Here is a 13,809-nt window from a genome sequence, read left to right as displayed (position 1 = left end):
TATACTATGACGTTTTTATGCCTTACTATACTATGACATTTTATGCCTTACTATACTATGACGTTTTTATGCCTTACTATACTATGACATTTTATGACATTCTATGCCTTACTATACTATGACATTTTTATGCCTTACTATACTATGACATTTTATGACATTTTTGCCTTACTATACTATGACATTTTATGACATTTTTGCCTTACTATACTATGACATTTTATGACATTCTATGCCTTGCTATACTATGACATTTTTATGCCTTACTATATTATGACATTTTATGACATTTATGCCTTACTATACTATGACATTTTATGACATTCTATGCCTTGCTATACTATGACATTTTTATGCCTTACTATACTATGACTTTTTCTGACGTTTTTGTGCCTTGCTATACTATTACATTTCATGACATTTTATGCCTTACTATACTATGACATTTTATGCCTTGCTATACTATGACATTTTATGCCTTACTATACTATGACGTTTTCTGAGGTTTTTGTGCCTTGCTATACTATGACATTTTATGACATTTTTGCCTTACTATACTATGACATTTTATGACATTCTATGCCTTACTATACTATGACATTTTATGCCTTACTATACTATGACATTTTATGCCTTACTATACTATGACATTTTTATGCCTTATTATACTATGACGTTTTATGACATTCTATGCCTTACTATACTATGACATTTTATGCCTTGCTATACTATGACATTTTATGCCTTTCTATCTTATGTTTTCTGACGTTTTTGTGCCTTGCTATACTATGACATTTTATTTTATTTTTGCCTTACTATACTATGACATTTTATGACATTCTATGCCTTGCTATACTATGACATTTTTATGCCTTACTATGCTATGACGTTTTCTGATGTTTTTGTGCCTTGTTATACTATGACATTTTTATGCCTTACTATACTATGACATTTTACGCCTTACTATACTATGACGTTTTTATGCATTACTATACTATGACGTTTTTATGCCTTACTCTATTATGACATTTTATGCCTTACTATACTATTACATTTTATGACATTTTTGCCTTAGTATACTATGACATTTTATGACATTTTTGCCTTACTATACTATGACATTTTATGACATTCTATGCCTTACTATACTATGACATTTTTATGCCTTACTATACTATGACTTTTTCTGATGTTTTTGTGCCTTGCTATACTATGACATTTTATGACATTTTATGCCTTACTAAATTATGACATTTTATGCCTTATTATACTATGACGTTTTCTGACGTTTTTGTGCCTTACTATACTATGACATTTTATGCCTTACTATACTATGACATTTTATGACATTCTATGCCTTGCTATACTATGACATTTTATGCCTTACTATACTATGACATTTTATGACATTCTATGCCTTGCTATACTATGACATTTTTATGCCTTACTATACTATGACGTTTTTATGCCTTACTATACTATGACATTTTTGCCTTACTATACTATGACATTTTATGCCTTACTATACTATGACAGTTTATGACATTTTTGCCTTACTATACTATGACATTTTATGCCTTACTATACTATGACATTTTATGACATTTTTGCGTTACTATACTATGACATTTTATGACATTCTATGCTTTGCTCTACTATGACATTTTTATGCCTTACTATACTATGACGTTTTCTGACGTTTTTGTGCCTTGCTATACTATGACATATTATGACATTTTTGCCTTACAATACTATGACGTTTTCTGACGTTTTTGTGCCTTGCTATACTATGACGTTTTCTGACATTTTATGCCTTACTATACTATGACATTTTATGCCTTACTATACTATGACATTTTTATGCCTTATTATACTATGACGTTTTCTGACGTTTTTGTGCCTTACTATACTATGACATTTTATGCCTTACTATACTATGACATTTTATGACATTCTATGCCTTGCTATAATATGACATTTTTATGCCTTACTATACTATGACTTTTTCTGATGTTTTTGTGCCTTGCTATACTATTACATTTTATGACATTTAATGCCTTACTATACTATGACATTTTTATGCCTTATTATACTATGACATTTTATGCCTTACTATACTATGCGTTTTTTTGCCTTACTATACTATGACATTTTTGCCTTGCTATACTTTGACATTTCAGCCTTACTATACTATAACATTTTATGACATTCTATGCCTTACTATGCTATGACATTTTATGCCTTACTATACTATGACATTTTATGCCTTACTATACTATGACGTTTTTATGCCTTACTATACTATGACATTTTATGCCTTACTATACTATGACATTTTTATGCCTTACTATACTATGACATTTTTATGCCTTGCTATACTTTGACATTTCAGCCTTACTATACTATGACATTTTATGATATTTTTGCCCTACTCTACTATGACATTTTTGCCTCACTATACTATGACATTTCATGACATTTTATGCTTTATTATACTATGACATTTTATGCCTTACTATACTATGACGTTTTTATGCCTTACTATACTGACATTTTTATGCCTTACTATACTATGACATTTTTATGCCTTGCTATACTATGACATTTTAGCCTTACTATACTATGACATTTTATGACATTCTATGCCTTCTTATACTATGACATTTTTATGCCTTACTATACTATGATGTTTTCTGACGTTTTTGTGCCTTACTATACTATGACATTTTATGATAATTTATGCCTTACTATACTATGACATTTTTATGCCTTACTATACTATGACATTTTAGCCTTACTATACTATGACGTTTTATGACGTTTTTGTGCCTTGCTATACTATGACATTTTATGACATTTAATGAGTTGCTATACTATGACATTTTTTTCCCTGCTATACTATGACATTTTATGACATTTTTTGCCCTACTATATTATGACGTTTTATGACATTTAATGAGTTGCTATACTATGACATTTTATGACATTTAATGAGTTGCTATACTATGACATTTTATGCTTAACTATACTATGACATTGTATGATATTTTATGCCTTACTATACTATGATATTTCATGATGTTTTTATGCCCTATTATACTATGACATTTTATGCCTTATTATAATATGACATTTTTTGACATTTTTATGCCTTACCATACTAAGACGTTTGTTGATGTTTTTATGCCTTACCATATAATGAAATTTTTTGAGACTTTTATGCCTTACTGTACTATGATGTTTTTATGACACTTTATGACATACTATACTATGAGATTGCTATTAAATTTTATGCGTTACAATACTCTGAAATTTTATGCCATCTTATGCCTTATTATATCATGACGTTTTTTCACGTTTTTACGGCTGACTATACTATGACGTTTGTTATGACATTTTAAGCCTCACTATAATATGATGTTTTTTCATATACTTATGCCTTATTATACTATGACATTTTATGCCATCTTATGCCTCACTATACCTATGTTGTCCACACTGAAAGGAATAAAATAGGCCTTTGGTGGAGAAATATTTTATTTTAATATATCTGAAATGTTTTGACAAAAATCAGTAGGCTAATACTGTACCACAATCAGCCATACAAAGCCTGCCATCTGTAATTTGTCTGTTACTGTAGAATGCAAACAGACCTAAATGTGCAATTAAATAATGTTATTAATTGTATGCTTTTCCTGCTGTAAAGTGTCAAATAGTTTGCTGTGAAAAAGGTCTAAGATAATTAATTCAAGTTTACAAAAGGGGAAAAATTAAGGTTTGTTCCATTTCTCAGAGCTGAAAGCAAGACCACCAACCGTCATACTGTCAGAGTTTTGATTTACCTATACATTTTACATGATGCTGAGTCCCTGTGAGTGGAACAGCTGAGTGTGATGTTTTGTTAATATGTGGATGATAACATTATTCACCTTAGTAGTAACTCAGAAGCTCTACAGTCTTGAGTTTGATCCACATTGATGCCCTGCAGTCCAACTAGTCAGAGTACTTGTGATTTTATTTACTGGGCTGTTGGCAGAGGTATCTCTCTCTGAGAGAGAAGCTCCAGTTTCTGTCCGAGCCAGATCAATATCCCATTATAGTGTTTCAGAGGGAAATGGCTTAGAGGAAAGAAAGAGAAATAACCTCATATATTATGGCAACACCGATCCATGGATGTGTCTTTCTGCTTCTCTGTTTGGAGGTGAAGTTAGGGTGAAGTAGTTGGAAATGAGAACTGTTGAATTTAGAGAATATGGAAGACCAAAACAACAGAGAGAAAACAAACTGTTGATGGCTGAAAGGAAGTCCCTTGAATAATCCGACAGTGCACTGTTTACAAAAAAAATCTCTGCTTGATATGAGACACTGAGAGAAGAGGAAGAAGAGGAGACTGTAGAGGATAATGAAGGAAAAATCCATGCAACACATCTTAATGTTTTTATGGGCGTTTTTTTAATTGAAACCAGCTCCACTGATAACAAACATGCAATATCACTGTACAAGCCAACACCACAGATAAGTGTTACTCATTCAAGTCCTGACACATTGTCAAGGATTAGCCAGCTGCACACACACAAACACACGCTCACACACGCACTCTCTCAGATGTTGTACAGAGATAAACACGCGCCAACTCTTTTGCTCTTTGACACACACGGACACGGACACAACTCTCACACACACACACACACACACACACACACACACACACACACACACACACACACACACACACACACAGTCATATTTACATATCACAGTGAATGATGGGTAAAAACGATGCAGGGAGGAGGATTACGCTGTTCTCCCGGTCCGACCAGCGATGAGAATGGCAGCACAGTTCCAGTGATAGCGAGTGTGTCTCTGACTAAGGTGGGATAAGGAGTGAGATGATGACAGTGAGGATGTGAGTAGAAAACCAGACCTTTTTATCAGCAGCCTAAAATCTGTGCGGTAGGCGGGCGTCTTGGATGGGCGCCTCTTAGCATTTAGAGAATCAGGATAAGATTCCTAATATAAAAGAAAACAGGTCTGCGTAGAGTAATTTCTTTTTTTTTTTTTGTCGAATCCACTCAATCTGTGCTACATTTAAATGCATGGTGTAATTACAGTATCATAAATACAGGGCTTCATGGTTTCATAAACAGGTTTGGGGTATTGCTTGGATGGTATAACAACTCATATCACTGTCTGCCGTTACGCTTTTAAAAATGTAAATCAAAACCCAACAAAACAGCAAAAGAAAATAAACAAAAAAAGGCCACACTACCAAAAAAATAAACCTTCAATTCCAATAAATAAATAAATACTTTTAAAACGTCATACAAAATTCTGACATTACCCTTTTTTCCAACATTTAATGGAAGTTCTGTCTACAAATGTGAGATAATAAATATATTTAGTATTTTTAGTAACAGTTAGGTTTAGGTGGGTTTATTTGGGATATCTCTTATATCTTTAAGCAAAAACTGGATTATAAACAGTAGGAAAGATCTCTGCAGAAACTCTGTTTAATACTGCTCATATCACAATGGTTACGACACGATAAAATACTGCAAATTATCAAAACTGTACAGAAAAACTTACAAGTTTCTCTAAAATACATTTTCACTGTTAGTGTATGAGAAGAAAGATACAAGAGAGCTCTTCTCCATTTGACCAGCTGAGCAGCAGCCTGTCCTTCAGATGGACTGATGACGCAGCAGCCGTGTGACAGTCAGTGCTAGTCAAAATCCTCTCTCTCTCTCTCTGCATGCAGCTAATTGTTCTGCCCTCTGCTGCTCTGGTCTGGAGCAGAGCGCCGGTGCCCAGGGTCCCTCCGCCTCGCCGCAACCCTCTGAAGCTCTTGCTGATGGTTGCTACAACTCTTCATGGAGCTGAACACTCACAGTCTAGGAAGAGAGAAGACCGCAGCAGGGCGAGCCAGCCCACGTTTCTACTGGACGTTTAGTGAGTTCCTCTGGCACAGTGCACTCTTCTACTCCAGGTCTTAATGTCAAAATAGTAGACGATTTTTTTTTTCTTCTTTTCTGTTGTGTGTTTTTTAAATGTTTTTTCTTAGATATTCCTCTAGCTAATCTACGTCACGGTTACAGGTGTGAGTGTCAGTGGCGTACCACCGCGTGGTGGAGTGTTTTGGCTGGGTGAGGGCTGTGCCACCCTGATAGTGTGTGTACAGTGTGTGTGTGTTTTTTAGTGTAGAAGAGGGCGGGTTTGGGCCAGCAGGTCAGCGGTGGCGGTAGTGTCTCATGAGGGGGACGATGCAGGAAGGGGGTCCCGACAGCTTGAGGAAAGGGTGCTGGAGGAGTTCCTGGGCTGTGGCTCTCTGAGAGGGCTCCCTCACCAGCATCAGGTCCAGGAAGGATCGCAGCACCGAGGACACCTGGAGATAGTAAAGGAATACTTTGGTCCTTTATCTGATCTTTAATATGGATTGTAAAGGGAAGTCTACTGCTGGCACAAATATATGCAAGAAAGATCTTGAAAGACAAAGGAACTTGGGTCGCTTATACTTTTTTATGTAGTGGCACATCTACCTTGTGTGACTCTTTTAGCCGAGGCGGCAGGTTGTCTCGTATCCTCCTCATGGCCTGCAGAGGGGGCTCATTAAAGTAAGGGGGCTCTCCATCCACCATCTCAATCACCATGATGCCTAAAGACCAGATATCCACCTGTACACAAACCAGAATGTTCATTCTAGTCAGTGCAGTGAACGGTCATGTACAGTTTTCAATGTTAATGTGTGTGTGTGTGTGTGTGTGTGTGTGAAGTCATCACCTCGGTCCCATAAGGTAGTCTAGAGATGACCTCTGGTGCCATCCAGTACGGCGTGCCCACGAGGGACTTCCTCTTGGGCACCTCTTTGGAAACTTGAGCACAAAAGCCGAAGTCTGACAGCTTGATCTGCAAACACACACAAACACCATCCTGCCTTCAGCTTCCACTTTGTCATGTAGGTGTCTTGACTTACAGCTGAGACCGTATTAGTTCTGAACCTCTTGTGTTTGATGTCAAGAAGTGCACTGACCCATTGTGATTAAGAGCTTTCATAGAAGACACTAATCTCCTGTATTAGTGGTTAATTATCCTTCAATTAATCATGTCTTATCAGCTCGTTCAGAGGCATTAGGCAGGATTTAATTACTGGGGCACGAGTGGTAATTGATGATGATGAGTTTCTGGCACTGGCTGTTGACAAGTACCACGAGTGGCACTCATGGAGAAGGTCAGCGAGTGTGTGACAGTGTGTGTTAAAATAACCAGTGACAGGAACAAGGGTAGTACCATTGCTTATTGGTCAGTGAGATCCCTGTTTAAATGGGGGATCTTCTGGTTTAATAACAACCCAAAGGAAGGAGTGTCACAGACAGACACACACACACACACACACACACACACACTTGTCATATGCACTTACCCTGCCATCGCTGGTCAGGAGAATGGAGTCGCTCTTAATGTCGCGGTGGATGACGCCCTGTGTGTGCAGGTAGGACAGAGCCCTCAGCACCGACAGACACACTGTGGCAATCTGCTCCTCATTCATCCTGTGAAGACACACACACGCACACGCATCGGCAATAACTGTCATTAAACAGATTACTTTAAATCCCAGAAATCAGACTGGATGCTTTATAACCTTCACTGTCTTTTATTTCTTACCGTATTATGTGTATTTATCCTTCTTACCCTGTATTTTTTTGTTGTCTCTTGTGATATACAGTAGTTAACAGTAATTTTATTGAACCATCCCATGCCATCCCAGTTAAAAACATTATGCATGAGCACTTATTTTCATCTCTCTTATTTATCAAATTACATTTAATTTCAGAGCACTTACAGTCTGTTGTGTTAATATCTTATCTTTATTCTATTTTAAATTTTTTTCTATTAATTTAGACAGTTTGGTAATAAGTATTTTATCTTTTTAATCCATATTTTTTTTGTATTTTTCTTTCTCTGAGGTGCATTATGGGAAAAGGTATGGTACGGTAATGTGGCTGTAAAAAAAAAAAAAAAAAAAAAAAAAAAAAATAGATATATTGAGTCTTCAACTTATTTCCAAAGAAGGAACATCAAGACGACCGTATAGTCAATAACATGGCATATTTCAAGAAATAACACACTTTTCAAAGGGTAGAAATTAATATTGTTTATTAGGCTACAAGTCTGGTCGCAGACTTTCGCTGTCATCCTAAAGAGATTACAGTCCAACACAGCTGATATGGAGCAGAGATGGGGTTTGGAAATCCCCCCCTGTAGCCTGCAGCGGCTGTAGCTGTGATGTGCAGAGCAGCCAGGAGGGTCCCATATGGAGAGACGGGGCGATGCAGTGTGTCTGACTGAGCTCACATAGAAACTCACAGCTCCACTGAACATTAACATTTAGACCCAGCTGGCCAGGCCATGCTGCGTGTTTATGAGTGAGTGTGTGTGTGCATGTGTGTGTGTGTGTGTGTGTGTGTTCACTCTGAGCGGCCATCACATACATGTGCAGAAATAGACACACTCTCATTTGCAGGCATAGACAGGAAACACACATGTATGTAAGACATGTACATATTCATGCATGTAGAGTACACACACCCACAGTCATGCTTGCTCTCTTTAACTCTCACACTCATCCCTCTTTCCATATTGTCCCTCAGTCTAAAAGATCCCTCTGTTGGAGTAGTCACTTAGAAACTTGCATTATGTGAAACAACCCACAGGCAACATGAACACACACACACACACACACACACACACACACACACACACACAGATACACACAAACATAGATACACACACCTCACAATGCAGCAGATTTTATTGTCACACATGTATGCATTTACAATCACGAGAGATAGATGAGCCTTCTGCTAATGGAAAAACAACTGGATAACTCAAAGTGAATGGGATGGAGACGTGTACGCGAAAACAACAACCTCTTAATGCCCCCCCGCCTCCCCCACCGATCTCACTCACACGCACGCGCGCACACACACGCACACAAACACTAAGAAATGAACAGACAATCAAAATAGAAATCGCTGAAATAGAAAATTGTTTCAAACACAAAGTAAAAAACAATTTTAATGAGCCTGTAAAGGTTGTCAAGGGGAGAATTACACACGCACCTACGCACACACAATCATGCAGGCACTCATCCACACACACACACACACACACACACACACACACACACACACCAGCAAGCATAAATACATATGCTTTTGCACTTACATTGGATAAAATCCCTGTGAAGTGCAGCTCATTAACCGACTCTAAAAGTATAATTGAAATTTGAACGTGATTGAAATAGTTCAGGAGCAGGGAGAGCCATTCTGCCACTGCTGACTTGCTTGTGTGGGTCAGGTGTGTGTGTGTGTGTGTGTGTGTATGTGTGTGTGTGTGTGTGTGTGTGTGTGTGTGTGTGTGTGTGTGTGTTCACGAATCTCAGTGTTTGTCTGTTTTTTTTCTGCCAACAACCCAGCGAGCTGATGAAGCTTGCACGACGCGAGGCAAGCAGCAGTTATTTCCACAATAAAAGGCTTAACAGAAATAGCACAAAGCTTTCACCTGGACAAATATGGCTGAAATTACCAAAGAAAAAACACAGTGCTGTAATCCTTATAGCGTGACTTTGGATATATATACAGTAATGGCCAATAATTAAATCAAGTGATTAATTTGTATGGCTGATTTGTATTGACTTTCTCCTCTTTCTTTATTCTGATTGGGGACATTTGTTGAAATATCAATATGAATACTGAAAAGATTTTGTTTTAAACATACACAATTACTTCAATATTCAACAGTGGAAACTGAGGAGTGACTGTGAGTGAGAAAAAAAGGAAAAAAGGTGAGTTAAAGAGAAATGTGTGCACAGTAATATCCCATTTAGTGAGATTCCCATTAGTACTTCTAAATGCACTCGTGCATACTGAAACTCTCTGTCTTTCTCTCACACACACACACACACACACACACACACACACACACACACACACACACACACACACTGAACACAAACATCTGTGTGGGTGACTGTTCAAAATACTTCACGGCAGCAGCGGTGCTCAGCCTCACCAAAGCGTGTTATTAGCATCCGACACCGCACAGCACTAATGCTGACACTCCACGGAAATGACTGTAATTAAACACCAAGCACAAAGTAAGCTTAAAACAATGAGGCGGCAGCTTCGAAACACGACTCAACAACAGAGAAGCAATTAGGAAAAGTTGGAGAACAATAATCCCAAAACTATCAAAGCCAGGACTGGATTACTGCCCATCTGCTTGTTTCTCCAGGTCGTCTTGTGAAATCACTCATCTCTGTGAAGTTTCTGATGTGTAGCACCAATGATTTTTAACAGCACATGTTCATTTGTTAAGCACTCTTTGATGCCATTATCATCACCTGAACATCACATGTATTCAGTCGTTTTGAGTAAAAATGGCTTTCTCTGTGTCTGTCTCAGCATTTCTCTGGCCAATTTATTCAGCACAGCTCGCTCACACACACACACACAAACGACGAGCACAAAGCTGTGGCCTCATTTATTGGAAATGTATCGTATTCGTTTTTCTTTTTCTTTTATTTATTTTAGCTCTTATCGCCATTTTAGAATCCAACAGTCTGTCCAAAATTACAGCTGTTAGGGTTTTAAAGGCATAGTTTTCTTCCTGAGAGTTAGATGAGAAGACTGATAGCACTCAAATGTCTGTCCGTTAAAAATCAAGCTACAGCCAGGAGTCCGTTAACTCAGCTTAGCATTGAGACTGGAAGCAGCTCTAAAGCTCATTAATTAACACAATATACTGTGTTGTACATACAGTATCAACCAAACGTGTTAATTAATGACATTTAGACAGATTACCTTTGGACAGAGCCAAGCTAGCTGGTTACCTCTGTGTCCAGTCTTTATGCTAAGCTAGCCGCCCCCTGGCTGTAGCTTCATATATAACAGACATATATGAGAGTGGTATTGATGTTCTCGTCTAACATTCATTTCCCAAAATGTTTAACTGGTACTCCTATTCAGGTGTCATTCATTTAGTGATTCATTTTAGAAGTCATTTCAAGGTCTTACTTACATTTAAAGAAGGAAGGGTCCTGTCTCCCAGTTATATTTCAGACCTTTTAACTCTATACAGTGCGTGAAATTGCTTATTTAAAAATGTATTTGGTTTGGTCCCTAATTGAGTGTTTGGATCTTTATACCCGTTTGTAGGTCTAGTCCTTCTCACTCTTTTACTGCTGTTATTGTTACTCTTTGACTATTTCCACATCCACTTCAGGGCTTCTTTGGTATTTTACACCTCGGTATCTTATATTGCATTTCTGTATTCAAGGTTACCTGGTGTGAGTCACAATGTCGGTGAGTGCCCCACCCTCCAGGAACTCCATGACGACCCACAGCTCGTCTCCCACCAAGTAGCTGTTGTACATGTCCACCACGTTCTCATGGTGGTAGTCCCTCATAATCACCACCTAAAAGAGAAAGAGAGAGAGAGAGAGAGAGATGGAAATGGCTTTTAACAAATATTTACTTTTCCATTTCTATTAACACGACCTGTTTTTATTGGAATGTCACATAATATAGAGCTTTAACAAACCTTGACCCATAAATGATATATTCTCATGTGAAATACATTAAATATGTTACAAAGAAATTATTTCATTACTTTATTAAATTTATTCATGTCATTTTAATTATTTATTAATAAAACTTTCCTTTTGTCTCATGTGAACATATTCCAAAGGCATAACTATAAAAGGATTACATTCAGCAATTAATAGGATTACATAAAGCAAATTAGTTCCCAAATGAACACCCACAGCCTCAGATCTGTGTTCACTGCACACACATGTGCACACACGCATGCACGTGCACGCATGCATGCGCACACACACACCCAAAATAGAATCAGTGCAATGTTGCTTGATAAAGGAGGAAATCCAAGGTTTGACTGAATTTACATTTTTGACCAAAACAAGCGATCATGAAGTTTCTCTGCAAATATATATATATATATATATATAGATATATACTGTATATATATATTTACTTTTCAATAGTTAGTGTACCATAAATAGAAACAGCTACAAATAAATGTGTTGCCTAGGATTTTCAGTGTGAAGACTATGTAATTTTTTGGAAATAAATGCAATTATAGATGTAAAAATGTGTTAGAGGTTTGATTGCCATGAATATATGTTAGGGAAACAGAGGAAAACTGAATTTGTGTTTTTTGTTAATAAGCTACTGTAATGCTGTGGGAGGGGAGATTTATTTTTATCTATCTGGCACAAACTGAGCCATCTTTAATGACGCTATTTAAACCAGTTTCATCTCTGCTGCTGCTGCTGCTGCTTGTTTGAGCTGCAGTCAGTGACAGTTAGCTCTGATCTCACAGTGAGGAATGGGAATGGTGCTCTTTATTTGTGTGGGTCATACTGACCCACTAAAAGTAGCAATGCATCCCATGTGTTGTTGTATGAAGTCAGAACACCCAGGGATGTTACTCCGTGGTGAAATATGCTGCTTTAGGTATGACTACTCTTCCCATAAGTGTACTGCAGTTACTCCGTCAGCCTTTCAAACCTCATTAAAGAGCAGCTCTCTCCTCTGCTGTTTCCTGAGGTCCATCTTCTTCACAGCCACTTGCTTGCCGCTGTGTTTCTCACTGGCGATGCACACAATACCCGTGGAGCCCTCGCCGATCTTAATAAAGCTGTCCAGATATTCCCGAGGGTCGCCTGTAGGCAAACGCAAACACAGCCCAATTTTGATGCAACACCGGGAAACAAAAAAATAAGGCATTTCAGTATCACTTTCATTTCCATTGTCCATTTCTTACCCGGGTTGACCACCAGTTGAAGTGCAGCTCTGAACTGCTCGTGGGAGACTCTGGAGGGTTGAGTGTCTGAGCTCGACCCCCAGGAAGGAGGGGGATAGGCCCCTGGGGGGATGTAAGGTGATGAAGGCTGCGAGTAGGCCCCCTGGATGGAAGTGCACACATGTACAAAATGAAAAAAAAGACATAAAATAGTATTAATATTTAGTATTAATATATTTCATAGTTATTATATTGTAATGGAGTTTTGAGCTGAATTTCATCCAAACACTGGAAGTAATCTTAATCTTGTATGGTTTATCAAATTCATGCAGTAAACACCCATTTAACTAAACTACAGTGACTTGAAAAACATCATAATAAATATGTTTCATATCATAATCTATACCATAATCATTGCTTTCTTGTGAAAATCACGCACCTTCAAAATGGGAACTTTTCATGTCTGTTTTTAGCTTTTCAACAATGCAATTGTTTTTTAGATAATTCAATGTTTTTTATATGTTTTTTATGCCAGCATCATTTCTATATCTGTGAACAGTGAAAATACTGTACCTGAGGGGTGTATGGTGGGCTCGGCTGGGAGGGGGGGTGATGGTAGGGTGAGGGTTTGTAATGGTGAAAGACAGGGGGGTAGGGCAGGTGTGCTGGGGGGTAGCCAGGTGGCTTGGTGTGGCTCTGAGGTAGCTTAAGAGGCCCTCGGGGGTAGGTGTCACCGCCCGTAACCTGGGGACTGCCATCACGCGATGGACGCTCGTAGTCACCCTGGAGGAGACAGCACAATGACAAAGTTATATGACACTGTCCAGTTACACAGGCTCTGAGACGTGTGTACACTGTGTGCATTAACAGAGTGGTCTTAGGTGTTACACGTTCTTGCAGTCATGCATGACCACACACTCTCTCCACAGTAAAATGCCAGCTCTACTTCCAGGTATGTCTGCAGGTACATTAGCCCTCGACAGACTT

The 13,809-nt window shown here is 38.1% G+C and overlaps 1 protein-coding gene across 3 annotated transcripts in view; it reads right to left on the bottom strand.

The window, feature by feature from the left end:
• Positions 1 to 4,429: 4,429 nt before the first annotated feature.
• pak5 (p21 protein (Cdc42/Rac)-activated kinase 5) overlaps positions 4,430 to 13,809 on the bottom strand; it is a 64,405-nt gene continuing 55,025 nt past the window's right edge. For all 3 annotated transcript variants that reach the window (XM_023430173.1, XM_023430174.1, XM_023430175.2), the window contains 8 exons: positions 13,396 to 13,605; positions 12,844 to 12,985; positions 12,588 to 12,742; positions 11,340 to 11,473; positions 7,418 to 7,544; positions 6,778 to 6,903; positions 6,537 to 6,671; positions 4,430 to 6,382 (listed from right to left, as the gene is read on the bottom strand). In XM_023430173.1, the coding sequence (XP_023285941.1) occupies positions 6,227 to 6,382; positions 6,537 to 6,671; positions 6,778 to 6,903; positions 7,418 to 7,544; positions 11,340 to 11,473; positions 12,588 to 12,742; positions 12,844 to 12,985; positions 13,396 to 13,605 (1,185 nt within the window). In that variant the 3' untranslated portion in view covers positions 4,430 to 6,226. The remainder of the gene's footprint in view (positions 6,383 to 6,536; positions 6,672 to 6,777; positions 6,904 to 7,417; positions 7,545 to 11,339; positions 11,474 to 12,587; positions 12,743 to 12,843; positions 12,986 to 13,395; positions 13,606 to 13,809) is intronic.

The sequence above is a fragment of the Seriola lalandi genome, unplaced genomic scaffold, assembly GCF_002814215.2.
Source record: "Seriola lalandi dorsalis isolate HSWRI2012SDOR001 ecotype SW California unplaced genomic scaffold, Sedor1 jcf7180002054901, whole genome shotgun sequence".
NCBI lineage: Eukaryota > Metazoa > Chordata > Actinopteri > Carangiformes > Carangidae > Seriola > Seriola lalandi.
The sequence above is the reverse complement of the archived record's forward strand: the minus strand, read 5'-3'. Positions and strand labels throughout refer to the sequence as shown.